The 27,631-nt window shown below is 42.8% G+C and overlaps 2 protein-coding genes across 6 annotated transcripts in view; one reads left to right on the top strand and one right to left on the bottom strand.

Moving 5' to 3' along the window:
- FSCN2 (fascin actin-bundling protein 2, retinal) overlaps positions 1–14,756 on the top strand; it is a 48,600-nt gene extending 33,844 nt beyond the window's left edge. For all 3 annotated transcript variants that reach the window (XM_039346586.1, XM_039346595.1, XM_039346601.1), the window contains 4 exons: positions 6,438–6,594; positions 9,956–10,077; positions 11,331–11,498; positions 13,699–14,756. In XM_039346586.1, the coding sequence (XP_039202520.1) occupies positions 6,438–6,594; positions 9,956–10,077; positions 11,331–11,498; positions 13,699–13,904 (653 nt within the window). In that variant the 3' untranslated portion in view covers positions 13,905–14,756. The remainder of the gene's footprint in view (positions 1–6,437; positions 6,595–9,955; positions 10,078–11,330; positions 11,499–13,698) is intronic.
- Positions 14,757–19,003: 4,247 nt separating this feature from the next.
- Positions 19,004–27,631, bottom strand: part of FAAP100 (FA core complex associated protein 100) — a 34,435-nt gene continuing 25,807 nt past the window's right edge. For all 3 annotated transcript variants that reach the window (XM_039346624.1, XM_039346609.1, XM_039346615.1), the window contains exons 9-10: positions 27,491–27,577; positions 19,004–23,906 (exon numbers count right to left, since the gene is read on the bottom strand). In XM_039346624.1, the coding sequence (XP_039202558.1) occupies positions 23,781–23,906; positions 27,491–27,577 (213 nt within the window). In that variant the 3' untranslated portion in view covers positions 19,004–23,780. The remainder of the gene's footprint in view (positions 23,907–27,490; positions 27,578–27,631) is intronic.

The raw sequence follows: 27,631 nt of genomic DNA on the forward strand, positions 1-27,631 counted from the left end.
GTGCATTTGTTCAAAAATCAAAGTAGAACCACTTATATATTCTATACATCTTCTATCTCTGCTCTCTCCCTATATCCCATCCCTTTCCAGCTGTAGGCTGATACTTTCTGATAGTTGTTCCTGCAACCTGTATTCTTCTACTATATGCTTGTCTTAATCTTTGTGTTGGCTTCAGTACTTCTTTTTGCTCACTTCCATCTACTTACATGTACGCATGCACACACTGTGAGTGTGTGTGTAAAAGTTCAATATATAAAATACAGATAGTCCTCGATTTACAATCACAAGCCTAATTAGCAAGACCGTTGTTAAGTGAGTTTTGCCTCATTGTATGACCTTTCCACAGTTTTTAAGTAAATCGCTGTAGTATAATTAATTTAGTAAAATGGTTAAGTGACTCTAACTTCCCATTGACTTTGCTTGTCGGAAGGTCGCAAAAGGTGATCATTGCAACCATCATAAATACGTGTCAGTTGCCCAAGTTCACAAATTTTGATTATGTGACCACAGGGATGCTATAACAGTCTTAAATGTAAAAAAAAAAAACAATCACAAGTCACTTTTTCAGTGCCATTGTAACTTAAAACAATCACTAAACAACTAATTATAAGTTGAAGATTTACCTGTACTGTGTTTCAAAGAAGTGACAAAATAAAAAATAACATAAATGGGGGTGTGATAAAGGGAAAATTTAAAAAGGTGACAAAAATAAACAAAAATACATAAAGAAATATTATAGATAGAAAGAGGAACATCTGAATTTTTTTCAGTACAGATACAAATATACAATATAGGCAGGGCTTTTTTTGTCATAGAGCACCCAGAACGGAGTTCCGGCACCTTTTTTGGATGGAACCTTGTAGGGCAGGCAAGGCAGGTTGTATGACATGTGTGATGGCACCTTTTGTTTTTACAAAAAAAGCACTGAATATAGGAACCTAGAAATCTGGGAAAAGATTTCTTAACCTGTCTTTAAATCAAATTGTGTACACACAGGAGATCAACAGCAGAAAACCCCCTTGCTGTGGACAGTATTCTCCTCAATTCATCAGCTCTTAAGTTGATTTATGATCATATTCAGCTTGTTGTAGGTTTTCTACTGCTAAAAATGCAGTGGGTCTCTTGAAGTCCCCTGCCAGTAGTAGATTACCTCACACAGGCTGTAAGTCATCATCCCTGATCCAAATCCTTTAAAGATTATGATTGCCATGGTACCAAGGAATGGCTTGGCTCGCCACAATTTTGATGTCTCAGTTTTGCACTCTGATTGTTTTAGCTTGTATACAAAAAAAAAAAAAAAAAAACCAAAACAAAACAGAAAAGCAGGGCTAGGGATCTGGTCCCACTTTCTTTCCTCTTCTCTTGACTTTCAAGACCAATTTATTCTGCTTTTCCATTACTCTGAGGAGAAACAAGTGAAAATGCTTGATATTTAGATTCCCTGAAAGGCTTCGCTTGATACAAACTGTGACCAGTTTTCTGAGAATATTGTACAATATCAGCTAATCTGTAAGAGTCAAAATGACACTGTAGTTTACGACTACCTGAAATCTTGTATATAAACAGAGTATGATTGCCAAAAATTAGAATAGCAATCTACATTTATAAGGCAGACTTTCTCCTGCCTTTAGATTTTTTTAACCTTTCTCCAATATTGACATTGCATTTTAGGGAAATGCAAGCCTCCTTTTGTTGCTTGTCCTTCAGAGAGTGGAAATAATACAACAATCCCATCCCCAATATTACACTCATCCCTCTTTGAATATGAGGATGTAGTTTACCACTTCATGTTTCATCTCACACTACCCATCATCCATATTCCCAATGATCTGTAAAGCTTTAGTCTGCAGATCCCCCCACTTCCCTTCCCCACAATAAAATTTAGGTTGTTATCAGCTCTGTTTTCCTACCAAACTCTTATCACTGGATTTATAGAGAAAGGCACTGCTTAAAGAATTTGCCACTCAGAAATATTTACCCAGGTAGCTCAATGTACACATCATAATCCACAACCTCTAAAGCAGTGGTTCTCAACCTTTTTAATGCCGCGACCCCCAACCGGTCGTAAGTCGAGGACTACTCAACCGGTCGTAAGTCGAGGACTACTCAACTGGTGCAGCACCGTTTGCAGAATGGGACTTTTGGCGGGCTCAGCAGGGCAGAGACAGCCTGGACAATTCCTATTGGCTTTTGAAAGCCAATAGAATTAGACTCTATTCAAGAGAGTCTATTCTATTGGCTTTCAAAAGCCAATAGAATAAAAGGGAGTAGCACAGCTAAGGAAAAGGGGAAAAAAATGGCGGGCTGCGTTGTTTGGCGACCCCCGTGAAATGGTCGTTCGACCCCAAATAGAGTCCCGACCCACAGGTTGAGAACCACTGCTCTAAAGCCTCTTTAGGGAACTCAGCAGTGCTTTCCGGGTTTATGATCTAATTTTACTTGCAGTCTCCTCCCAAACATCACAAACTACGGTTCTTTTATACTCTTTGGAATATCCTTCCCATCTAGATAAGGCTCTCTAGCATATGTGAGAGGCTGCTGGTGTTATAACAATGCAACTCCTAGTGTTCTCTCTGAGGCACCCCTTGGAAACCCAAATTGTTCTCCTAGGCTCCACAACCAGAGTGCAGTGATCTTGAATATTCTGTCTTTAATCTTACTCTATTGTTTGCCAGTGATTTTCTGACCGTTCCCATTCAGTTTCCCTTGTGTCAGTTGTTGTGTTCACTGTAATTTGCAAAATTTTGCCAGGTCGTTTAACATTTCAAGGAGCCTCCGGCTGCCTGTCACATTCCCTCGTCTCAGCATCTCTTAGGTTCTTTCAGCTTCTATTTGGTCCGATGACTGTCAGCAGATATGCAGTATAAAACATCTAGCCACGGGAGATGCTATCAGGATTCCATTTTGTATTCTGTTTCCTGCACTGCTAAAAAAAATAAAAAAAATAAAAACAAACAACTCTTAGTCATGGTCCCCGATTGCATCTGTGACATTTTCTTGTTCAATAGTGCAAGATGTCTGTCACCTGCATTTTTTTTTAATGCCGGCAATGTGCTCCTGCTCTTAATTTACATTTGAGCACTTCAGAAGCTGGGCTAATGCCTGCTGGCAAATGTAGCTATTGTTATTGGGCAAAGGCTGCAGCAATATTGGTAAAGTAGCTTCACTCCTTAATGCTTGCATGCAGACTTCCTTTTCAATGACCTCCTAACATGGGGATGTTAAGGGTGGTCAGCTTTGGCAGGTGGAACAGGATTGAATGGGTCCTTCCTCCTTCCAAGTTTATGCTGTATTGAACAGGTCCTTTCTCCTTACAAGTATATACAGTAGACGTTTGTAGTTGAGTACAAGAGTAATGAAAGACCTTCCTTTATGCTTTCCGTGAAGATAAGTAGCAGGTACAGTATATATCTACTTGCCCTCATTCTGGTGTGTCATTAGGCTGATGGCTGCAGTTTTGGAACTGATGAGAAAATTATCCTGTTAATAAAAAACTATTCTTCAGAATTCTCCATCTTTTGGAGCACTGACTACCAAGCGTTTTGGATCAGGTGGAGAAGCCTGTTGTGCAAGTGGACACGATGGGCTTTTGACATAGCACTCCTGGTGCCTGTACAAAGCCTTCGTTATTATGGTCAGCATTGAGAACTAGGTTACTATTTATCATGCCAAGAAAGTTGGACTTGGATTAAGAACAAACATATTGGGTAACTTGGTTACCAATACTCATCTCCCTCACAGTGACTCTAGGTGGCATATAATAAAACTAGGAGTTAAAACATTTTGCAAACCCATTAAAATAATAACAGTACGTAAAACAAGATCATGAGAGGGAAGATATTATATCAAATATAATCAGCATGCAGGCTTTCTATTAGATGTAACATTGGTTTATTTGGGTAATCAAGCCTTTCTCTGTCGCCAGGATTTCAATTCCATTTATTCTCAGATGTTCAGGATTGGGGACAGCAAATATAATCCCCAAATCTGGCATGACTATAATGCTAGTGAGGAACCTACATGTACAAAATATTCTGAATTAAGCAGGTTTTGAGCCTGAAATAGTTGTTTCAAACTAAAAACAGCCATCTGAAGGCTCTCCAGGAACGCAAAAATCAATTCTGGACTCAGTGTTTTGTCCACCCTCAGCGAGGAGTCATGTGAACTCAGCAGGGAATAACACTCTTCAAGCGGTCATCACTCAGCTTAGCAGTACTGGACAATTTCAGTCCAGTCTCCAACCTTTCCTTTTTGGCTTATAGCTTATAAAGGCTTATACTCCAAAGGGCCCTGGAGGAGGCAGATTCAATTGCAGCTCTGCTTCATGAAATCCAATAGCCTCCTAACCTTTTATCCTTCCTAAGAACATTAAAATCTAGCTCTCCTCCTAAATAAAGCGGGAAGTCAGGATGGGTTGAGAATGTGTGTTTCATCAGGCTAATGCAATTGTGGCACCAGGTTTTTTTTGGTTTTTAGCTTTATCGTTTTATTGCTCTTTGTTTTTTGATTGTTTATATTGTTTTATTGATAGTGAGCTGCCCAGAGTTGATTTGGACCCTTTACAGTTGGGTTTAAGGCCAGGATATACTAGCAGGGCAGTATTGACTATACATATGGATGGCCTCTGCTGCTAGGATGGAGATAGTGTATCCATCCTGGCCCTCCTTAATCCCTCACTTGCTTTGGGTATCCTTCTGTGTTGGCTGAGGGCACCATGACTAAGGGGAGGGGGGGAATAATTCTTCAGTGGTTCTCTGACCTCCAGATTTCAGTCAATGTTAGTAGTTTGGGAAAGGTCCAGCCCTAGCCTTCTGCTTTGTGGGACGGCACAGAGATCAATTCTCTTTCCACTCTGTAAGATTTACATGAAACCAGTGGGCAAGATAATCTATTGGCATGGGGTCAAAATAATCAATATAGTTCCTATACCTTACATCTCTCTGCTCTGGGTTATCCAAATGATCCCATCAAGGTACATTCCCAGTGCCTGGATGGGGTATGGATCTGGATGGGAAAGAACTAGCTGAAAGAGAATGTGCAGCTCAGGGTTTTAAGGCCCCTCATATCTAGTGATTTTCCATCTTTGCTTCAGGCAGAGTTGGTGCACACTCTGGGACTCCTCTTAGATTTACATCTTGAGGAGCAGGTGGCAGTTGTGGCTGGGAGAGCCTTTGTATAAATATTTCATGTGCACATAGTTATGCCTGTTCTTAGATCATGAAACACTACTCACAGTCACTCAAACCTTAGTCATTGCCCGATTGGATCACTGCAACATACTACAACACGTTGTATATGAGGCTACTGTTGAAAATCTTTTAGCGCTTCAGCTGGTCCAGAATGCAATCACAAATTCAGTTTTGGGTATACCAAGATACATCCACATAACACCTTTGCTATGTGAACTATTCTAGTTCTCAGTAGACTTCCAGATGCAATTCAAGGTGTTGGTCATCACCTATGTAGCACGGGGCCTTACTGTTTGTGGGACTACCTATCTGCAATGCAAAGGCATGCTGTAGTGTACGTTCCTTCAATAAAGTAGTAAAATTGTCACCTGGTGCACCCTTGGAAGCATGTCTTGTCTGTCATGGTGTCTATCTTATAGAGCAGCATCCTCTCAAAGCTACTATAGACAGCTCCAAACTTGCTGGCTTTCCAGAGGTCCATGAAGATCTGACTTTTCTCCAAAGCATTGAGGCCAGGATGTTAATAGAGTTTGGGAATAGTGTAGGTCAGGGGTAGGCAACCTTGGGTTTTTTAAGACTTGTGGACTTCAACTCCCAGAATTCCTGAGCCAGCCATGGGAATTCTGGGAGTTGAAGTCCCCGAGTCATAAAAGAGCCAAGGTTGCCTACCCCTGGTGTAGGTGATATGCTTGAATTAGATGTTTATAAGAGCCTCGACTCAGTTTTTCTTCTTAATTAGTTTGAACAATTATGGTTTTTATCTTTTTCTTTGCCCATTGTTAGATGGCTGGCCCTATAAATTGGTTAAATAAATACATACTCCAAGAGACAGAAAAGGACATCATATAACAATAAACAAATAAATATGTTTTATAATAAACAACAAACAAATGTAAATGTACCCCCCACAACATAATAGAACAATGAACCAGGAACCTTCATTCAACTGGGCCTGGTGGTCTTGAAGGCTTTTCTCAAGGTGGGCAGAATTGAGCCTGTTGCACACTGAGAGGAGATTATAAATTGTATATAAAATTTGTACTGATTACTACTAAAAATGGGTGGTTAATAAAGCATATTATACTATTTAATTATTTAAATAATTATTTACAAGCTCCAGTTATCCAAATTAGTACCACTGCTTGAGTGCTTTTCTAAGGATCTTGGCATCTTCTTTCACAAGCTCGATCAGAGGTGAATTGGGATATTTGGTAACGAAATGATTTGAAAATATGTTCTTCCTTCTAGGTGTTAATGTCTCGGCCAATCAGGATGAAGAGACACACCATGAAACCTTCCAGATGCAAATTGACAAAGAAACCAAGAAGTGCATTTTCCATTCCAACACAGGCAACTACTGGACCTTGGTGGCACATGGAGGGATTCAAGCCACGGCTACTGAAATGTGAGTTGTGCTGTGTCTTCATTTTGCTGGTAGGTCCCTAAAGCAGGGATCAATAACCTATGCTTGGTGGACTAAATATGGTTCAAAAGAAATATATTTCCATGTCTGTCTGTGAGGGAGACATCACTATGGATTATTCACCACCTCCTTAGGCAGCCATTTTGGTGATGGCAACAGCAAGCAAAGCACCTAGTCTCCAGCAGTAACATGGTCTCTAACCCCTAAGCATAAGAAGATTGCACAGTCTTGCCCTAAAGTAATCAGGATTTCAGAAATGACTCCATTGTGTATACTATACATCATAACGAAGAACTAATTTGGGGGAGAAATGGGCACCAGGTTTAGCAAAGAGCTACTGTAGGTTTTCATCAAAACAACAAAAACAACACTGCACCATCACAAAGCAGATTCTGTCTCTTTTTTTGCAGACCTATAGAGTAAATGTGCCTGTGCAAAAGGAGGGAAGCTTGTGCCATGATGGCAAGATGCTGCTTTTGGCATCTGCTCCACCATTTATCTTCCTCTGCAGAGTTTGCATTTAAATAATTGCTGTTTCTCAAGAACATGTCCCTTCCTCCTTCCAGCAGCAATTGTTCTAATACAGTCTCTGTGCTTCTCTCTCTCCCCTGCCCAAACCAGTAACTTTGGCAAACAAGTAACAATGGAATAGGTTGAAAGACGCCCTATGGAAATGAGTCCATCTCTTTGAAAACACACACACACACACACACACACAGACACCTCATGTGAGAATCCAGGGTTGGACATGTGATGGTGTGGGTGTTTTTAAAAAGTTATTCCTGTACGAAATGTTCATCTGCTTCTACACAAATAACAGCCAGTCAGTTGGTGGAAGGTTGAAATAGTTCAACTGCTTGATCAGAATTAATTTCATAATTCTCTTCTGCAGAATCTAATTTCCTATATTCTGCATTGGTCTGCATTGTTTTTACTGTTTGTTTTGTATGCTTGATTAATTGATGGTTGTGAGCCACAGAGCCATTGAAGATTGGGCATCTTATAAATTTAATAAATTATTAAATTTATTATAGTTTGTTACACAGTCAGCCAGATATTCAGACTGGATTTGGCATTTTTATCCATCTATTAAGTCCTTCCCAAGGACCTGGGATAGGCAGGTGTTGGTGTTTTGATGGTGTTAAAGATATAGCAGAATTTAAGTTATTCCAAGAAAAATTGCCTTTTGTGTAATTTTTGAGTAATGGTGATTTTGTCAATGGTGGTATTCAAGTGATGGTCCAATGGTTTTGGACCGATCACTATTGGTATTATCATTGCTTTCTTTTGCCATAGTTGTTCTACTTCTGTTTGTGGGTCTTGGTATTTTGTGACTTTTTCCAGTTCTTTCTCTTCTCTTCTGCTGTCTCCAGGTACTGCCACATCCATTATCCAGACTTTCTTGTCTTTCTTGTCAACAATTGTTAAGTCTGGAATGCTTTTGATTGTTATTACTATTTTACTGAAATGTTTTCTCAGTAGCTTGAGAACTTTTAATAGTCAGATTGGAGAATCTGGCGATGGCATCTTTAGACCACATAACCAAATCTGTGGAAGATCTGGGATGCTGAGAAATTAAAAGCACTCTCAAGAGAGGGAGAATGGGACTAGGGTTGCAGTGAACGGGGTCAGACTTTTCCCTTATAATTTCCTGGTTAAAAAAAAAATCCCTTTCAGAAGCGGCTGTTTGTTCAGTAGAAATCCATGTGGGTATTTGAATATATTTCTCTTACTTCCCCATTCCCTGGGGCAAATAATATTTTCAGGAAGATAATTTAGTTTGGGAAAACAACATGAGGGAAAAGAATAACATCTTTTCTCAGCGTCCTCATTTTGATACAATAAAGAACAAGCACCACCTTCTCGGTTGTTTTTAGCTGTTTTTAATTTTAGAATCTGGGTGATCCAGCAACAGCTTCACTGCCTTCTCCTCCTCCAACTGTGCCCTTACTTCCCCTTTAACATGTGACACTTCTTCTAAGCAAGAACATTTAAGAACTTTCTAATCCAGGCAAGCATGAGCTCCAGGTCGCAGGCTAAAACTGGACAAAAGTAGATTAGATTAAAATTATAATATTTAACAGCGAGTGGGATTAACTCTTGGAAACATATATGTAGACCAGGGGTAGTCAACTTTGGCTCTTTTATGACTCGTGGACTTCAACTCCCAGAATTCCTGAGCCAGCTGGCTCAGGAATTCTGGGAATTGAAGTCCACGAGTCATAAAAGAGCCAAAGTTGACTACCCCTGATGTAGACGCTAAATAATTTTTTCCCTATTCTTCTTCAACGACTTGAACCTCTATTCAAAGACTAGGGCTGGATAAGACTTGGCAATGAAACGAAGCACTGAAATTCCCTGAAGCGCCTTATAGAGATTTGTCACATCTAGGAAAATCCTATTTCTGCCCCTGAAAATAGCCTGGATGCTTTTATGCTACAATTCAATGGAATCAGGCCAAAGAAAAAGGAAAATATTTAGCAATATGTGTCATCTCAAGCCCCTGCTTTGGGTGGAATGTGCATTACAAATGTGTTTCCTGACCGTCATTTTTCATTTAGTAAGGCAAATTCCCCACCCCACATACCTTCTTTCAATCTGTGGACTGTGTAGTGTAGTGGAAATGTAGAATGGAATGGAATAGAATAAAATGTAGAATGGAATGGAATTGAATGGAATGGAATGGAATGGAATAGAATAGAATAGAATGTAGAATGGAATGGAACGGAACGGAACGGAACAGAACAGAACAGAATAGAAGAAAGGGACCTTGGAGGTCATCTAATCCAACCCCCTGCTCCAGCAGGAGACCTTATACCATACCAGACAAGTGGTTGTTCCAGTCTCTTCTTGAAAGCTTCCAGTGATGGAAATTTCTTCTTAGTTCTAGGTTGCTTCTCTCCTTGATTAGTTACCATCCATTGTTTCTTGTCTTGCCTTCTGGTGCTTTGGAAAAAATAATTATTTAACAGACTATGTAATGCAAAGGGTTAGAGAGACAAGTTTGATCTCCACAGGAACAACTTGCAAAGCCAATGAGTTAAGGTAGAGCAATAATGCATCCAAACCTTCAGGAAACAGTTGCAATAAAGCACGATAAACCTTTGTAAATACTAGCAGATGGGCAATACAATCCAACATACAATTTTTACAAATGTATCAAGGTTCCATAGATCTCCCTCCCATGTTTTGTGGAGTTTTGTGGGTGTATGTTGGATTTATATGTGTAATAAATGTCTAATAGGCCAGAAAGAACAAAACCTTTGGAAGGAATGAATAGTTCCTACTTTCTGATTCTCCCATCAATCCTTTCTGCTCTTCCTTTCTGCTTTGGTTTCCTCAGATCCACCAGCACTATGTTCGACCTTGAATGGCGGGGTCGCCGTGTTGCCCTTAAAGCTAACAATGGCAAATACATCTGTACCAAGAAGAATGGGCAACTGGCAGCTGTCAGTGACAGAGTGGGTGAGTCTTATCTCTGGTTCCTATAGAGGAAACTCCCTGTGGGCTTTATTTCAAAAGCTCAGTCCTTTTAAATAAAATAAAAATAAAAATAGGAAGCCACTATGAGAAATCTGTTGCCTTTTGGATATTGAAGGACCACAGCATGTCCAACAATTGCCATGCTGACTGAACTTTTAGTAGAAGGTGGGTTAGTCAAATTCATTCTACTGCTTTCGTATGGCTTTGAAAGACAAATAATCCAACCAAATCCAGACATCAAATATTTAACACAGTTGCATTGCTTTGTGGAATGCAGAAGATGCTGAAACAGAATAAAGCCAGATGAGCCTAGCAATATCTGAAAGTATGGCTGAAGTTTCCATAGAGCTCTAATTAGTCACCAAAAGAAAGAGTATAAATCTGGAACCCTCCAAATATGTTGGACTACCCTCTCATTATCTGTCTCTCTGTCTCTCCCTCTCCCCTGCAAGCAATAAGCTTTGGGGCTTATGGAAATCAGGAGAGACTGGAGACAGCTGGAATAAATCTTGAAAAGTCTTGTTGTGTAATAGCAGAGAGCTAGATAGAGAATTGGTGTAAACTGAAGTTTCCAAGGAAGTTGTTATATTAATATTTTGAGTTAAACATGTTATGTGAATCTGGGTAATAGTGGCATCATGAACCAAGCATGGTTAAGCACCATGGGCTTAGCAATTATGGAAACCTTACCATTGAGTTGGTGGACCCTGGCCAGCCAGTTCTGAAGCCATAGTTAGCAAAGCAGATGTTTAAGTGAAAAGGAAAACCAAAAGAGACTTATCTGCTCAATGCGGGCTGACAAGAGGACATTGTTGTATTCTTGAGCTGACTGTAGAACACTCTTGAGCTTTTATATTGGTAAATAATTATACATCCTGTATGTGAAAACAATTTTAGCTAACAAGAGAATACTAAAGCAACCCTTATTTAGTCTTAGAATTAAGGGACTATTATATTTGGATTACCTAAGCATGGAAAGAAGCGGGATTCTTCAACATTTCTAGAATTTTGGCAGACGCAGGGAACTTGTAGAAGTAGGACTATAAAATGAGCCCCAACTTCATAGCCCTACTTAAAATCTTCCCTTCTGTTTGCCAAATATCTACATGAACAAGTTCTTAGAAATAGGCATTTCTAAGGGAGCAACCTTGAATTCATTTTTAGATTCCTAATTCTTCAGGGTTATGGTAGTCTCATTAACCTCAGAATGCACTGAGTTACAGTTGTTGCCACAGGGAAAGATGAAGAATTTGTTATCAAGCTGATCAACCGACCCATTCTAGTTCTTCGTGGGGCCCATGGATTTGTTTGTTACCATCGCAACTCCAATTTGTTGGATGCCAACCGTTCCATCTACGATGTCTTCCACCTCAATTTCAATGATGGTGCTTACCAGATCAAAGGTAATTAGTTGTCTGCAAAATGGGTGGTTGGAAGAGAGAAGGAGCTGGGGAACATTCTTCATTCACACAGTGAATTAATTTGGATCACATGTCAGAGGAAATGCTATACACGAAACACAGTGGGCCACTTCCTGCATGTGAGTGTAAACTGGTACAGTATATACCGTACTCAAAGGTTGCTTAGTGTTGATGCTTTGAAGTTCCCATATGCAATCATATGCAAACATATCCATTTTGTTTACTACAATTCGTCCCCATTCTATATAATAATAGTTAATTAAATATTTTAAGTGTATGTTCTGTAAACAAAACACAGTAGTCCTTGACTTAAAACAATTTGTTTAGTGATTGTTTGAAATTACAACAGCACTGAAAAAAGTGATTTGTGACCATTTTTCACACATGACCACTGCAGCATCCCCACTGGCATATGATCAAAATTCAGACATTTGGCAACTTGCTCCTATTTATGACAGTTGCAGTGTCCTAGGGTCATGTGATTTCCTTTTGCAACCTTCTGACAAGCAAAGTCAATGGGGAAGTCAGATTCACTTAACAATCACATTAGTAATTTAATAACTGCAGTGGTTCACTTAACTATGGCAAGAACAGCTGTAAAATGGGACAAATTGACTTAACAAATTTTGGGGCCTATTGTGGTTGTAAGTCGAGGACCATCTGTAGTACCATCCACAAGAAAGAAGTATTGTTGCCTTGGATTCTAAGGTTTATACAAGTGGAGAAATAGACGTTAAGAAAAGGGTCTAATAAAAACTGAATACGATCATCATTCAAAGGCTACAGACTGTTGAAGAAAGAAAATTAAAACTGGAAGGGAAACAGCTATAACGGACAGTTTAAGAGCAACACAGCATTTTAAAAAATTAATATAGAACAATCTTATGCAGAATCTTTAGAATCCATCAGCTAATTTCACACAATAGATTAAATTATTGAAAGTTATCCAAGTCACAAGGGAACCTCACATCTGACTTGCCATATGGAGCTATCTCTGGGTTATCATAGTTAGTTGCTGTGCTGCTGTTGGTAGACACGAAATAGGTTTAGAACATTTCCTCCTTGCTCCAACTGTTCCATCATCTCTACCCTCTACTCCAAATGAGGAAAAGAAGATACTGATTCACAAAAGAACCCAAAACTGCACATGTTCATTTTTCTTTCTGGATGCTTATTGGGAAATAATTATGGTGGTAGGAATCAAATCTCCCTGTGTTGAGGAAGATGGTGACCAAGTGAGTGTCTTGCGTGTTCTGTCTTCCCGGTACCACCTGAGATGGGCAATTCCTTGTTCTCTTATCTTGTTCTTCTACCATAACCAGCTATGGGCAGCTGTCCAACTAGAAAACATTTAAAGGGAGGACTAGCCCTGGCAAAGGAGGCATATGCCAGTGCTTTAATTAGGGAGCCTGGGGCTTCATGTTACTTTTTAACATGGCTTTTGTTTTCTCTTCTCCTAACACAGTGGTGGCGAACCTATGGCACGGGTGCCAGAGGCGGCACTCAGAGCCCTCTGTGTGGGCACCTGCGCGTCACCCCAGTCCTAGGTCTTCAGCTGGGTTTTATAAAACCTTTTCGTTTTAGGCCTCCGCCGCCATGTACAAAAAAAAGGTTCAATCAATCAGTCAATTTCAACTTCTTGCGGGAAAAAAAAGATCTTGCAAAGTTGGAATTGATTGATCAAAATTTTTAGTCCTATCCAATCTGCCGTTACCACCACAGCCACGCCCACCCAGTGGGCCACACCCACCCGGCACCCGATGATGCATGTGGGTTTTCAATTGCAGTTTGGGCACTCGGTCTCTAAAAGGTTTGCCATCACTGTCCTAACATGTCTTTGCATATGATTGAACTATCTGCACTCTAATTTTGTACAGTGATCTTGACTGTGTTGATTGTTGAATGAGCGAACTGGACAAATGTTGTCTCTTTTAGAGTTTTCCCCACTCTAAAGAACCCTCATAATCAACTCATCATCCTGGCACAAGTGCTCATTTCCATATTTCAATCATCACTTTACAAAGTTTGAACATGCTGGCCCATTATGGCTTCTGACTTGTGTGTGTTTATCAGGGAAACGTGCTTATCAGGGAAACATCCAAGCAAGTGTTTAGAATGAATAAGCACAAGTGGCTCCGTTGTATGCGCCCTCCAGTGATTTGTGCCTCTTTGGTGCTCCTAGGCCTCAGTGACAGGTTCTGGTACGTGGCTAGCAATGGCACCGTGTGCAGTGATGGCGAGACATCTGAGGACTTCTTCTTTGAGTTTCGCGAGTGCAGCCGAGTGGCCATTAAAGGGAAGAATGGGAAATACCTACGAGGAGACTCAGCTGGAACCCTGAGGGCTGATGCCGATACCCTAAACTGTGCAACATTTTGGGAGTACTGAGCCCCTCCCACAGGGCTTGAGATGCTCCAGGGCCCAGCCTGGTGCCCAAGCCTGGACACTGAATGGTATATGAGGGGAAGGTGAGTTCTGGCACCTGGACTCAAGGGGCCTTACACTTCCATACCCTGCAAGGAAAAAGGTGGATCAGAATAGAGGAACCTCTTCACCTAGGGCAGGGGTGTCAAACTCGCAACGTCATCTGACGTGTCACGACATATTTTTTCCATTGCCGGCAATGGGGTGGGCACAGTTTTGGCATGACGCACCCGGCCTGCGGGCCGGCAGTTTGACACTCCTAACCTAGGGCTTTTGTTTTGCTTTGTTTTGGTCTTCCTTGCCTAAGTTTAAAAGTGACACACTAGTAAGGCTCCTAGGAGGAGGTTATTGTGCTATGTCAGACTAAGTTACAGAGGTTGTATTTCCCTTCCAGCATTCCTAGGGCATCCTTGTTTTTTTTTTTTTCCTTCAGAAGTACCAGGCCTTACAAGGCATCTGATTAGGTATGTCTACATTCCAGAAAACATGGGTATGCAAAACAGAGGAGACAGGATAGTTTCAGGATTCTTTGCAAATGTGGAAAGTCAGTTCCTTCTAGCTGGATTCAATAACTGAGGACACAGGATAGGTGTGCTCCCAATTCCCAACATAATGAAGCCTATGTAGTTATTTGGCCCTTAAAATCTGCCCCTTTAAAGCTAAGTAGCAATAGGCCCAGAACATTCCTATATGGTGACCAACTTTTTTACAATGAAAAGGAAGACACAAATAAATTGAAGAAAAAAATATCGTAAATAAAAGAAACATTTTATTCATTGCAACAATAATACAGACAACTTGCATATGCAAAGTTTGCCAGCCGGGTGTTTTGGCGCGCTCAGCAGCAATTCCTATTGGCTTTTGAAAGCCAATAGTGGGAGTAGCACAGCTCATGCAAAACTTGAAAAAAAAAAACCATCAAAAAAAGGTGCCGGAACGCCGTTCTGAGCATTCTATGAGGGAAAAAAAAGCCCTGCAGATTAGTCTTCAAATATTGAAAAGGAGGACATGAAGGAGGACACTTTTTGAGGGAGGACAGAACTTACAAAAGGAAGACTGTCCTCCCTAAAGGAGGACGGTTGGTCACCTTACTATATTCTGCTCTTGCCTGTTTCCAGCCAAGGCTTGCAGTTTGCTTAATATACCCTTTATTTCCCAGATTACTTTTGTTTCTAGGAGCAGCTTTTTTGAATCAAGCCCTTCCCACATTTAATATCCTGGCTCAGATGTTGTAGCCCAAAAGCAGAAGGAAGCTGGTAGTGTGTGGCTTTTTTTCTCTCAGCCAAAACATCATAAGGATGTTTGTGAGGAAAAATGGAGAGCACACTATGTCTACCCTCTTGAGCTGCTGTTACAAAAAGTGGAATACAAATCTGATGAAATCAAGGCAATAAATGCATAAAATGTACTCTAGATGCTGGAGATACAGTTTAGAAGCTAATGTACTCAGGAATGTCTGGCAGGAGGAGAATGAGGGGGTCCAGCTGTTGTAAGATTTTTAATAAAATAAAATACTGGGCTAAGACAAGAAGGGGAGTAAATTGAATTTTGGGTGGACTTGCAAAATATCAACTAAGATTTAAAGCAGTAATTCTCAACCTGTGGCTCAGGACCCCATTTGGGGTCGAACGACCATTTCACGGGGGTCGCCAAACAACGCAGTCCGCCATTTTTTTCCCCTTTTCCTTAGCTGTGCTACTACTCCCTTTTATTCTATTGGCTTTTGAAAGCCAATAGAATAGACTCTCTTGAATAGAGTCTAATTCTATTGGCTTTCAAAAGCCAATAGGAATTGTCCAGGCTGTCTCTGCCCTGCTGAGCCCGCCAAAAGTCCCATTCTGCAAATGGTGCTGCACCAGTTGTCCTCGACTTACGACCGGTTGAGTAGTCCTTGACTTACGACCGGTTGGGGGTCGCGGCATTAAAAAGGTTGAGAACCACTGATTTAAAGGGAGGAAAATTAGTGATGGATAATCTTTATATATGAAAATGAGGAGGGGCTGAGAAATTCTTGCCTGAGATAGGATTAATTTTATAGTCAAGAGTTTCCCTTCAGGAAATTTTCACAAGGCCCAGGACAGTCCAGTTATTGAAGCAGCCTCTCTTCTACTCCACTCTCCTTCCATATCTGACATCCCTTCCGCAAATAACCCAAAAAGGAAGGATGTTGGCTCAATGGAGTTTCCTGCTCCAACAGCTGTCATGCAAGACCATTGTCTATGAGATCTTTACAGACATGGCTTCACTAGTTTCTCCTACCTAATGGAATGGATCCGCTTCCATAACACTGGAAAAAGCAAACACCTTTTTTTAGGAGGAGAAAGAAGCTAAGTAAGTTTTAGCTGCAAGTTTTGTGCTGTTTCAGAATTCACAGCATGCTGACAGTTTTTTCCACTCCCTTTCTCTGTCCATAGTGTACAGCAATTGTAAAGCAACACTATTGCTATGTGATGCAGGCAAAACAGGAAATCTTCTTGTGGAAGCAGCCTTTCTATTCCTCCCCCCACCTCACTTCCTCCCCCCCCCCATCCACCAGAAATGGAGAGACTCTCATTATCCAAAGATAACAAACAGGCAGCAGTATGGATACTAGATCAATGAGTATTTCAGGTTTGTAGCCCAAAAGGTTTACTTGCATCTGGGAACGAAACTAGTATTTACTTCAATATAAAGTCATTAAAAACACATCTGTTCCAAACCAAAAAAATTAAACTGTAATAAAGATGAACAAAACTACAGAGGTTTGTAAAAAAAAAAAAAGCAGACTCATAAAACAGAGTAGTTAATTCAGTCTCATGTAGACTTGTACTCTATATTGTGGATGGAAGGTGGTAGGGTGGATGTGGTGGAAGAGGCAGCCTATAGATTTTTTTAAAAAAAAATAAATATAGGTTGTGCACACTTAACAACCCTAATTGGGGCCAGCAAAGCAGCTGCTAAGTGGGAAGCCGAATGACTATGGTTGTGTTTTCTGGCTGGAAACAGTTTTACACCTTCAACTGTCGCTTGCCTCCTAACCACTCCCCTGTCCTTTGGAATGCTCCACTGCCTGCTTACTGTTTTGTACACATAGAAAGCAATGCCATTGTGGCACAGCTGGGGCGGGGAGCTATGGAAACAGCTTACAGTACTCTCTTGAAATCTCTCTAATCTCTCCGCTTTGTGAGGAGAATGGATAGAAAAAGAACCAAGTGATTTTTTTGTAGGCACTCTCTCCTACAAGTAAGCTCAAGAGAGCTTACTCTCTTGAAATCTCTCCAATCTCTTCTCTAGGAGAGATACCCTACCTTGCTTTATTTCCCGTCCCTCTTCCCAAGAGAGATTGGAGAGAGAGAGATTTCAAGAGAGTACTGTAAACTGTGTAGCACATTTGTGGCTCCCAGCCTCAGGCTACCAGTGTGATCACATTGCTTTCAGTGTATGGAAGAGAAAACAGCTTATTGTCTTGCACTCCCTTCCTCTCTGGTATCTCTGTTTTGCAAAGGGGAATAAAAGAAAAAAAAAATACAGGTCACATACAGGACAGCACATACTGCCTATAATGCCAATATTGTGACAAGGATACTATGAAGGTTGTTATGGTTGTAAATTTGTCATACAATTATTATTTTTTAATTGGTATTTTATTTCCATGGTAACAGCGAAGGTCACTGATTGAGTGGTCAATAAGCAACGACTATCTGTATAATTCCTGGGCATTCCTTGTTTCTAGTTTGAAGGTTTTCTTACACACCTGATTTACAGGCTTACACAATGTAAAGCAACAGAACCTTCTATGTAAACATTTAACCCAGTCTAATCCATGCTTTTTTGCTGGTATTATTATCACAACCAGATCTGGTTCTAATTTGACCTAAGAAGGAGTTCCTGAACACTTGCCAAAGCATTTATTGTACCAGTCACCTCAGTGCACGTACACGTTTATACAGAGAAGAAGAAGAAAAAAAACATGGCAGTTACGCAGATACTACGAAGTCAGGGCATAGAGGGAGCTGTGATCTGGAGCACAAAGGGCAGCACAGCTCGTGGCCTTGAGCTCTGTGCTTCCCAGGACTTTGACCCAACTTGACTATTCAGTTGGCGCAGTTTACTCAATGCATCTCATATACTCGGGGTTTAAGAATCACTTTACCCCTTTAAATGAAGGCTGGATATATTTAGCTTACTCATTGGTTATTCAGTAAAGTGAATGTTCTCGATCTACATAGCAGTCTGAACTACAAATTAGCCATATTGGGTGAGCTCACATACAGTAGCAGGTTTTAAACTACAATTAGCTAGAGCAGGATGCAGCCTTGCACACAAACAAAACCGCTCTGCTGTGTGGTGTCTCGGTGCCAGCATTTGCCTGGAGGGCAGCTGTGTGCTCCAGCGAGAGCTGCCATTTAAGTTTTCCACAGGGCCCCATAACCAGGCTCCATCATGGGGAATAAAATGGCCTCTCTCAAGTACCTGACAATAATTCAGGCAAGTAAGCAAAGCGGTCCCTGGAGCCAGGAAGAAACCACCTGCCTTAGAATGCAGCTGCCACTTCTGAGAGAGAGAGAGAGAGAAAGGGAGGAAGAGAGAATGAATATATGGAACAATTCATTGTCCTCCTGCCTCTCGTTCAAAAGTCATATTGGGGCAATGTTTTTATTGGGCCCAACGCAAAGGTCGCTAATCCACGCAGGCTTTGGAAACCTTCAGATCTTTCTGGAAAAAGGTTACACGCAGTTGGTCGGGGGAAAGGGAAAAAAAAGTGATTGGCTGATTTAGGGTTTAAGGCAGCAAGGCTTCTCCAGCTTGAGGAATGTGGGCGGAGGCTGCAGACATTCAAATGAGGGTCTACCAGGTGATCGCGTACAAGAGGCGGAAGGAGAAGCGGAAATCCTTTGTGCTGCAAAAGAAGGCGACGGCGAGATCGCCTCCTCCTCTTCCTCCTGCCACCACCCGATCTGCTGCCCTCCGGCCCTTATAAAGGCAAATTTTCCTGCCCTGAAGGGAAAGGAAGCAGGGCAAGTTCGGACAGAGCCATATAAGGCAAACAGAGCGACAGACTTTAGACCTCAGAACCAGCCAGATCTTAGGAAACCGCACACGAGTAGCAATTATGCAGTATCGAATCTCCCTTATCTCGAACACATCACATCAAAGGCAGAAAGAACAGAGCGTCCTTTTCCTAAAAAAAAAAAAAAAACAGCCTCCCCCCGAGTAAACAGACCGAGGGACACAGGCGCCCAATCTGCCCTCTGCCCGGCAAAGCCAAGTTGGGGGTGTAAATGGGCGTGCGTGCGTGCACAATCGGTGGGTGGAAAAGCGCGTTCCTCGCTTCAGTCATAGGGAAGGAGCGCCTTGGCTCCGGTCGCTAAGCGTCGAATCATGCAAGGCGAGGGGCGGCCGCCTCTCCTGAACCTACGGCGAGCTGCCGAGGGGATGAGCGACTCTCACCGGGGACCGCGGCAGCGCCTGACCCCGGCCGCTTTCTCGCCCCTGTATCCGCCACGGGTGCCGGCCGGATGGCTGCTGGGGCAGCGGAGCGAGTCCCCAATCCAGAAAATGGCATCGCTGTCTGGCGTGGACCTTTGCAAGGTGTGCGATTGCGAGGCCCACCTTTCTGCCTTCCGTCGGGCTAGACCGGCTTCGTAAATCGCGATCTGCTTCGAAATGCTGAAAGAATGGACACTCATGCGTCCCTGCGTGTTGTGGGAGATTGGCAGTTGAACAACCAGTTTAAGCTCGAAGCTAATTTCAATGAAAGAAAAGAAGTAGCCAACTCGGGCAAAAGTTATGACAGCTGAGCTAATGCAGGATTAGGCCTCTGCCCATTCTTATTTTTCATACGTGGGAAAGCTTGAAAGACCCAGCTAATTAGAGAAGAAAAATCGTGTAGGGACACAGATATATTTGATTTAAACAACTTGTTAAGAACTGCAAGCTTTCATGTCGTTATGAAACCTACCCTTGTTTGTTTCCACATACAGTAGACATGTCTGCTAATTGCATTGGGAACAATACCAAAGTGATGTATTGATGCACCCATAGCAGGCATTCATCAGAAAGCCAGGACATCTCTGCAGCAGTGAGCAGTGTTTGATCTGTGTGTTATCCACAACCAATGTGAGTGCACTTGGGCGTTATCCAAGCTGCTGCAAAAGATTCTGTTTTTACTACTTAGCAAGTCTTGCTGACAGTATTGGGACTTAATAAGTGTATAAGTAGGTTCAGTCACTGCGTTGAGCCATACTATTTAAAGTCAGCTTTAATTGTATTTTTGTAAACCATCCTTAGTGGGGAAACATGCATATATGCAAGCAGAAGTTACTTAGCTTTAGTGTCGCAGATTTCATCAATCTCGTCATTCCAGTTTGGAAATATAATTGTACAACTGTCCTGTGAGCCCAGTCAAGTGAGTATTAATCCAAAAATGGTGAAATAAGTCATGTTTAATGCAACATGTGAACCCATCTGTATGTCCTTTGGGTTGTGCTTCAAACCCAGGCACTTATGTGGCTTATGGAAAGACACTCTACATCAGTATAACAAAAACACCTTTTGTGAGTCTGTTTTGAGCTGGAAGAGATTCTCATTGTCAGGAAACAGGCATAATGTGTTTTGTGCTGGTCTGCATAGGAAAAAGATAGCAGAAGAAAAGAAATGCATCTGTACCACAGGGGAAATAACAGCTCTATCACACTGCTAGTTTTTCAGACACACAAAAACAAAGCGCTCAGTGTATTGCGTTTGGACAGAAGGCAGCTTCAAAATTGCTCGGAGATCTTGGGAAAGGAGCAGCAGGTGAGCTTTTAAACTCCTGCTGGTCCCAGCGGATTTGCTGATTGTGTGATGTTGGAGAAAGAGCTCTCTAGATACAGGGGTAGTCAACCTTGGCTGTTTTATGACTTGTGGACTTCAACTCCCAGAATTCAGGAATTCGAAGTCCACGAGTCATAAAAGAGCCAAGGTTGACTACCCCTGCGAGTCTAGAATAAGGAAAAGACAGTTAAATGGTTTGGGTAGCTATGATGTTGCTATCTCTGAGGCAAGAGAGCAGGGTCAAAAGAGGCTCTGCCATAAAGTCACCGGATCCTGGGATGATCAACACGAGATGTATTCCTGAAAATTACACAAGGAATATACTGGATCTTGTGGCTCACTTGGCTAAGGACCTCTCAGCTTAAAGCCAAAATGGCATTACTCAACTTCAGCCTCCATGGACTTCAGAAAAACCCCTCCAAGCAACCCAGAGTTAATGGCACATTGACCTCTGCTGACGGCAAGAAGGTAGTGCAACTACTATCCCAATATTTCTACCAGGCTATTCCTGATGCAGGACCAGCCCAGCGATTTGCAGAGAAATTATACACAATTCGTAATGAGAAAACTCAAATGCATCTGCTCTACAAATTTATCACCCTAAAGGTATGTGTATAGTGAGGATATGGGATAAATCGGAGCTCAGTTTGGCAAAAGTGTGGCTGACACTCTTGAAGATAAACAAATAGGATACTTTCTAGGAAACGAGGTGGGAGTCACGTATTCTGACCAAGATCCTGAGATTATATTTTGAGTGCAAGGATGAATTCTGTGATGGGCAGTCTGGAGACTTGATTCATCTGGACTTGAGCAAAATAATCCCAGCCAGGCCCTGGAAGTAGCCACCTCCTCCTCCTCCGAGCAGCCACGAGGTTCTCCAGCCTCATTACTCCACCAGATATGATTTCTCCAAGCAGAGATGGTCTGTAAAACTATTCCTGCTCCTCATGGAGCTGGGGGCTGGGCTCTGGGCTTTCACTGTATGTGCTCAGCGCTGAACGGTGGTTGGCTGGCGTCCAATTAGGCTAGCATTGCAGGGAGGCTGAGGAGACTCATAGACCCAGACCTGTCAATTCTTCCACTCAGAACTTGCTGAGCAGGAGGCGAGGACACTGGAGCAGGGAATCGCAGCCCACATAAGCACTGTCAGTAACTGAAACCTGAACTTTTCCAAAGAGTGGGGCTGGGATCGTTCTCTTATTTGATTCCCTGCTTTTCCCACTCAGACTCAGCTGACCTGCCTGCTCCTCTTCCCCCCCCCCCTCGGCAAGTGCCCCTGGTGAAACACTCCATGATTATACGGGTTCAGGTGAATGAGGAGCAGCAGCCTCCCACTGAATTCCAATATATTAAGAGAAATTAGAAAAGGCAGGTTGGGGAAACAGTGGCGTCTCCCCCCTCTCGCTCAGTATCTATTCCCAAGCCTTGAACAGCAAAGGTTCACTTAACCTTCCTTTTGGAAGGTTAATTACACAGATGTGTGTGAGTGTATTTATGGAGCCTGACACGGCTAGGTAAGCAGGGGGAAAGTGCCGCTTCCGTAAAAAATGGGGCTCCCTATAGGAAGCTTCAGCTGCTGCTCTTTGGACAGCCCAACCCTGGCCTCTATTGGGGAAAGAAAGGTCAGGCGAGGGGCATCCAAAGAGTCAAGAAACAGGGCTGTAGACAGCCCCTAAGCACAAAGCAGGCATCTCCCCCCTCCCCCATCTGTGGATAGTAGCAGCTCTCTCTCCCTCTTTAAAATTTTCAGGCTGACCTGGTAACTACAAGGGGAAGGGCCACATGAGGAGGGGAGGGCAGCCCCCATCTGCCTCGAAAGAGCCCCAGGATTCAAGGTGAGGATTCTCTTGCGGAGGGCAGAGGGCAGCCATGACATCAATTATTCCAGATTGGACAAGAGGAAAGTGCACTGGCAGCCTTCACCCCTGAGCAATGGCGTGTTTCCTAATGGCCTTTAGTGCCGGCCAGTGAGTGCCGGTGGTGTGGCTTTTCAATTATTCATCAGGAGGTGGCAGCTTTTAAAACAGATGCTGCATTAGCTGAGCAGGGAGACAGCAGGCAAAGCCCCCAAGCTGCCAAGGGGCTGCCAGGAGGAGGGGAGAGGAGGAGAGGGCGACTGGACTTCCCAGCAAGGGAGGGCTATTCCAGGAGTTAACAGCTTGACAAAATGCTGGACGTTTTCCCATCGATATGAGTCCCTCCGGTAGCAAAGAAGGGTTAGAACACACACACATATACACAACTCGGCAGGAGTCTCTGCCTTGGAAATTGACAAGCAAGTAGTTTATAGAAAGGAAACATATTGGAAAAAGGAGCAAAATGTCCCGTTACAAAAAGGGATGCCGTACTAAGAGCACCCCCTGAGTTACCTATGTCATGTGACAGCCTGTTTTTCCAGTGTTTTCTGAAAAATGTGACATAGCTAGAAGCATAGCCCTTTGGTGGTGGTGGTGGCGGCGGCTGCTGCTGCTCGGAATGAACCAAAAGGCATCGCGTTTCCAACAAAATCTCTCCCTCCCTTCCCCACCGACAACTCACCAGACTTGCCTGCCACAGCGACATTTAAGTGCCACCAAAAGCGAGAAAAGCTAAACTAACGAGACATTGAGGGTAATCCACAACACACCATTCCCAGCCACGAGAGCGTCTTACTAGCCATCCAAATTACATACATGCACCTGGGCATCTCTGCACACACGTGCACACAAGGAGCGGGCCACCTGCCTGCGTGTGAGCGTCACAATGCAACCAGGTGCCTGTTCCAGGGGCGGGCAAAAATATGGACCCTAGGAGGGAGGGAGGGCGGGGGAGCTAGTTGTGTTCAAAGGGAAGAGGACTGGGGATTGCAGGAGAAAGCTTGGCCCCTGATCCTTCAATTTCCAGAGGAGCCAGGGTCTGCCCGTTGGGATCCTCCACCCCTCCTCTGCCATGCCTCTGCTTCAGCCTCCCTTCCGGAAAGTGCACAGCCTGCTGCTGCTCCCTTCATCCATCAGCTCTGGGTAGAGGCGGCAGTGGGATCCTCCAATGGGTGCCGCTCCTTGACAATCACAGGACCACCAGGTTGGGGTTGCGTAGCTGCTGGTAAATATGAAGAAGTTTCTCCACCGTTGCATCCAAATCATTCCCCAGACACAAGTTATCCCGGAGGGACCGGGCTTCCTTTAGCAGCATCTAACAGAACAGAATAACAGAGTTGAAAGGGTCTCTTGGAGGTCTTGTAGCCCAACCCCCTCTGCTCATTTCTGACAAATGGTTGTCCAATCTCGTCTTAAAAACCTCCAGCGTTGGAGCACCCACAACTTCTGGAGGCAAATCCTTCCACCAATTAATTGTTCTAAGTAATTGTCGGGAAATTTCTCCTTAGTTCTAGGTTGCTTCTCTCCTTAATTAGAACAGTAATTGATCAACAAGCCAACCCAAAATGGTTGCCTTTGCAGGCAGGCTCATGCCCAACTAAAGAACATGCTTTCGAAGCCCTCCTCCCCACGTAGCCAGACTTCTGCAATGTACTTTATTTGGGGCTGCCTTTGAAGACACCTTGGAACTACAATGCAGTTCCTATCCTTCAGGCATTCTATTAGCTACCTATAAAACCTATGACCTTTGTCTACGCTCAACGGGGACTGTGGTCTCCAAGATGTTCCTGCTTGTCCTGTCATCTAATGAGGGCTCGCTCAATGTCTGGCAGCCCCACCACAGGGTCTTTCCTGATATATCCTGCTCATTCTGCAACATGCCACCTCCAAAGGTAGAACTGGCCCATTTGGGGCTAATATTTTGCAAAGCTGTGAAAACAATTTCCAGCAGGTGACTGGTCTGCCACCTTTTCTACTTTTATAGGTTTTGGTGGGAGAGTACTAGTGTCTTCTGTATGGGAGGGGAGGATCATACTGTTTTCTTATATGGGTTGCTTTTATGTTTTGTATACACTACCTAGAATCTGGCGATATAGACTGATACATAATACAGATGGTCCTCACTTAACATCTGCCCCATTTAGTGACCATTAAAAATTACGACGGTGCTTAAAAAATATGATTGGTCCTCAGTCACACAATTGTCAAATCATCTTGTGATGTGATCACATTCAAGCGCTTCACGGCTGGCTTCCCACAAGCAGAGTCAATGGAGAGGCCAGCAATAAAAATAAAAATCGTGGTCACGTGATGTCTCCCTTAATAACATCAATGCTTAGTGATGGAGTCACTGTGACTTCCAATTGTGACCATTAAGCAGGGACTATATCTACGTATTGAATTCAAATCAGGGGATTTCCCATTAAATCTTTCTCCCTGCACAAGACGGCGGTGTCCTGCAGCTATTCTGTGATTCTGGATTCGTTACAGTCAGGGCTTCTGGTCTTCGTACAGGAAGATCCAAAGTACTTTTTTTCTATTTTTTTTCTGGAGCGTTCTGGCTGAAAGGATCTCTCCCAAACAGAAGGCAAAAAACCCTCCAGTTGGACAAAGCAGGAGAGTAGGCAAACTATAACAGAGGTGTCTTGATGGGGATCCTTGGCCACTGTGGTGGTGAGGTTTCAAATTGTCCCCCTTATCATTTTATACTGGGGGAGGATGTTATTTTCTGGATTTCTCTTCCTCTCCCTCCAGCTTTTCTGGAAAAAATATTAATTTATTTATAGTAAAACAGTTAAGAATATGTTTAAGCTGAGAACATTCAGATTCTAAAATCTGCTGCTAAAATTCTATGGCCTGGACAGAAATTAACTCGGTGGCTACACACAGGTGGCTCAGAATGAATGTGTTATTCACATAATTAATTTGTGAAATCTATTACAAGGTGTGGTGAGGTTCGCTGACTGGCAGTTTGTAACAAGAGAAGATAAATTGATCAGAGGACAGCTCTGCGGCCATCGGATTCCGAAGAGTAGATAGTGGGGAAAGCAGGCCTCAAAACATCAACTGCAGAGGAATTTTAATCCAGTCAGTCGCTGTCTCTCAGCCCAATCAATCTAGCTACTGTTGCTGTGAGGACAAATTACAAGTAGTTCCCAACTTACAACCGATTCATTTAGTGACCATGTGAAGTTATGGCAGCAGTGGAAAAAGTGATTTATGAGCAGTCCTCGCACTCAAAATTCAGGCACTTGACAACCAGCATGTATTTACAATGGCTGCAGCACCCTCACCCTTTCAACCTTCACAATCATCTTCTGACAACCAAAGTCAATGCAAGAATCTGGGTTTGCTTAATGACCATGTGATTTGCTTAATGACCACAGCAAAAAGGTTGTAAAATTGGGTGTGAGTCATGTAATGACCTCCTCATTTAGTGATGGGGGAGAGGTCCCCAGTCTGAATCATAGTCATAAATCAAGGACTACCTCTAAATGACGACCTTTAGCAAGATGTAAATCTTTTGAGCTTGCACATAGATAAAAATGGTATTATGCCTATATGAAATGGCAGGATATCATTGTATCTCTGTCTCATGCCTGTGAGCATTCCAGAGGTATCTTACTGGCTGCTGTGGGAAACATAGTGCTGGATTAATATGCACCTTGTCCTGAGGGAGCAGGGCTATTCACTTGCTCTATATAAAACCAGGTTGGGCAATGTGCATTTCCACGATTGGGGACAGGGAGAAAAGTTACAAGACAAAACTCAATCCTCAGTGAAATCCTCAGTTGCATAAAAGGTTCCATTGTGAAATCACAGAGGATACTTTATATGAATGTCTGCTTTTAGCTCTGGGCTAAGGCAGGGAAGGAAAGAATGGTATCACTAATCAAATTATGGAACACATAAATAGAACGAACACAGATGATTCCAGATTGGGTGAGGCAGACAACAACTACGGAATAATCCGTAAACTCATTCTCCCATTGCTTCTGTCAAGACAGATTCTGAAACTAGGATGGTTCAGCCTCTCCAAGTTCAATGGAGTGGCTAAAAACAACTGTGGAAGTCCTTGCTTATTGACCATTCATTTAGCAATCATTCAAAGTTAAGATGAAATTGAACAAATGAACAAATGGTAGTTACACCCAGTCCTTGAATTTATAGCTGTCATAATCTCCCTCTCCCCACAATCACATGATCAAAATTCAGACATTTGGCAGCCTGCCCACATTTACCACCTCAGTATGCACTTCAACTCTCCACACTTTCTTATTTCCTGTCCCCCCAATCTCTGCTCTTTTGGCTGCCCTGCACTCCGCCATTGCCACCTACCCTGCTGCCCTTCCCTCTGATCTTCTTCCTCCAGTGCCTCGTCGAAAGGGCAGAGATGGAGGTGAGATAGGTAGGTAGGTAGGTAGGTAGGTAGGTAGGTAGGTAGGTAGATAGATAGATAGATAGATAGATAGATAGATAGATAGATAGATAGATAGATAGATAGATAGATAGATAGATAGATGATAGATGGATAGACAGACAGACAGACAGACAGATAGATAGATAGATAGATAGGGGAGTTGAAGTAGAGGTGAACCAGGAGGGCAGGAAAAGTGTGAGGCCCTCTACTAATGACTGCATGGTCCTTGCTTAACAACCAGGACTACTGGAACTGCCATCGCTAAGCAGTAGGATCATATGAGGTTTCACCTAAGATTGCTTTGCTCAGTGACAGAAATTTCAGGCCCAGTAGCAGTTGTTAAACAAGGACGGCCTGTGTTCTGAAATTACAGAGCTCAGCCAAAGGCAGGTAGTTGAAGTTCTCCCACAGCCAGCTGGAAACAAGTGTGCAATGCACACGTGATTCCTCCGGTGCCTTGAGTCTGGGTAGCTGCTTACCTCATGGTTGGCTTGGATCTGGTGGAGATACTGCACTCGGACATCCGGGGGAGAAGACTCCTGGGCAGCTTGTTCCAAAATCAGAGTCTGTGTTAATCAAAAGACAAAGGACTGATTAAACCCCTCCTGTTTGAAGCAATG

This window comes from Crotalus tigris, unplaced genomic scaffold (genome assembly GCF_016545835.1).
Source record: "Crotalus tigris isolate CLP2741 ecotype Arizona unplaced genomic scaffold, ASM1654583v1 scf7180000017551.9496454, whole genome shotgun sequence".
NCBI lineage: Eukaryota > Metazoa > Chordata > Lepidosauria > Squamata > Viperidae > Crotalus > Crotalus tigris.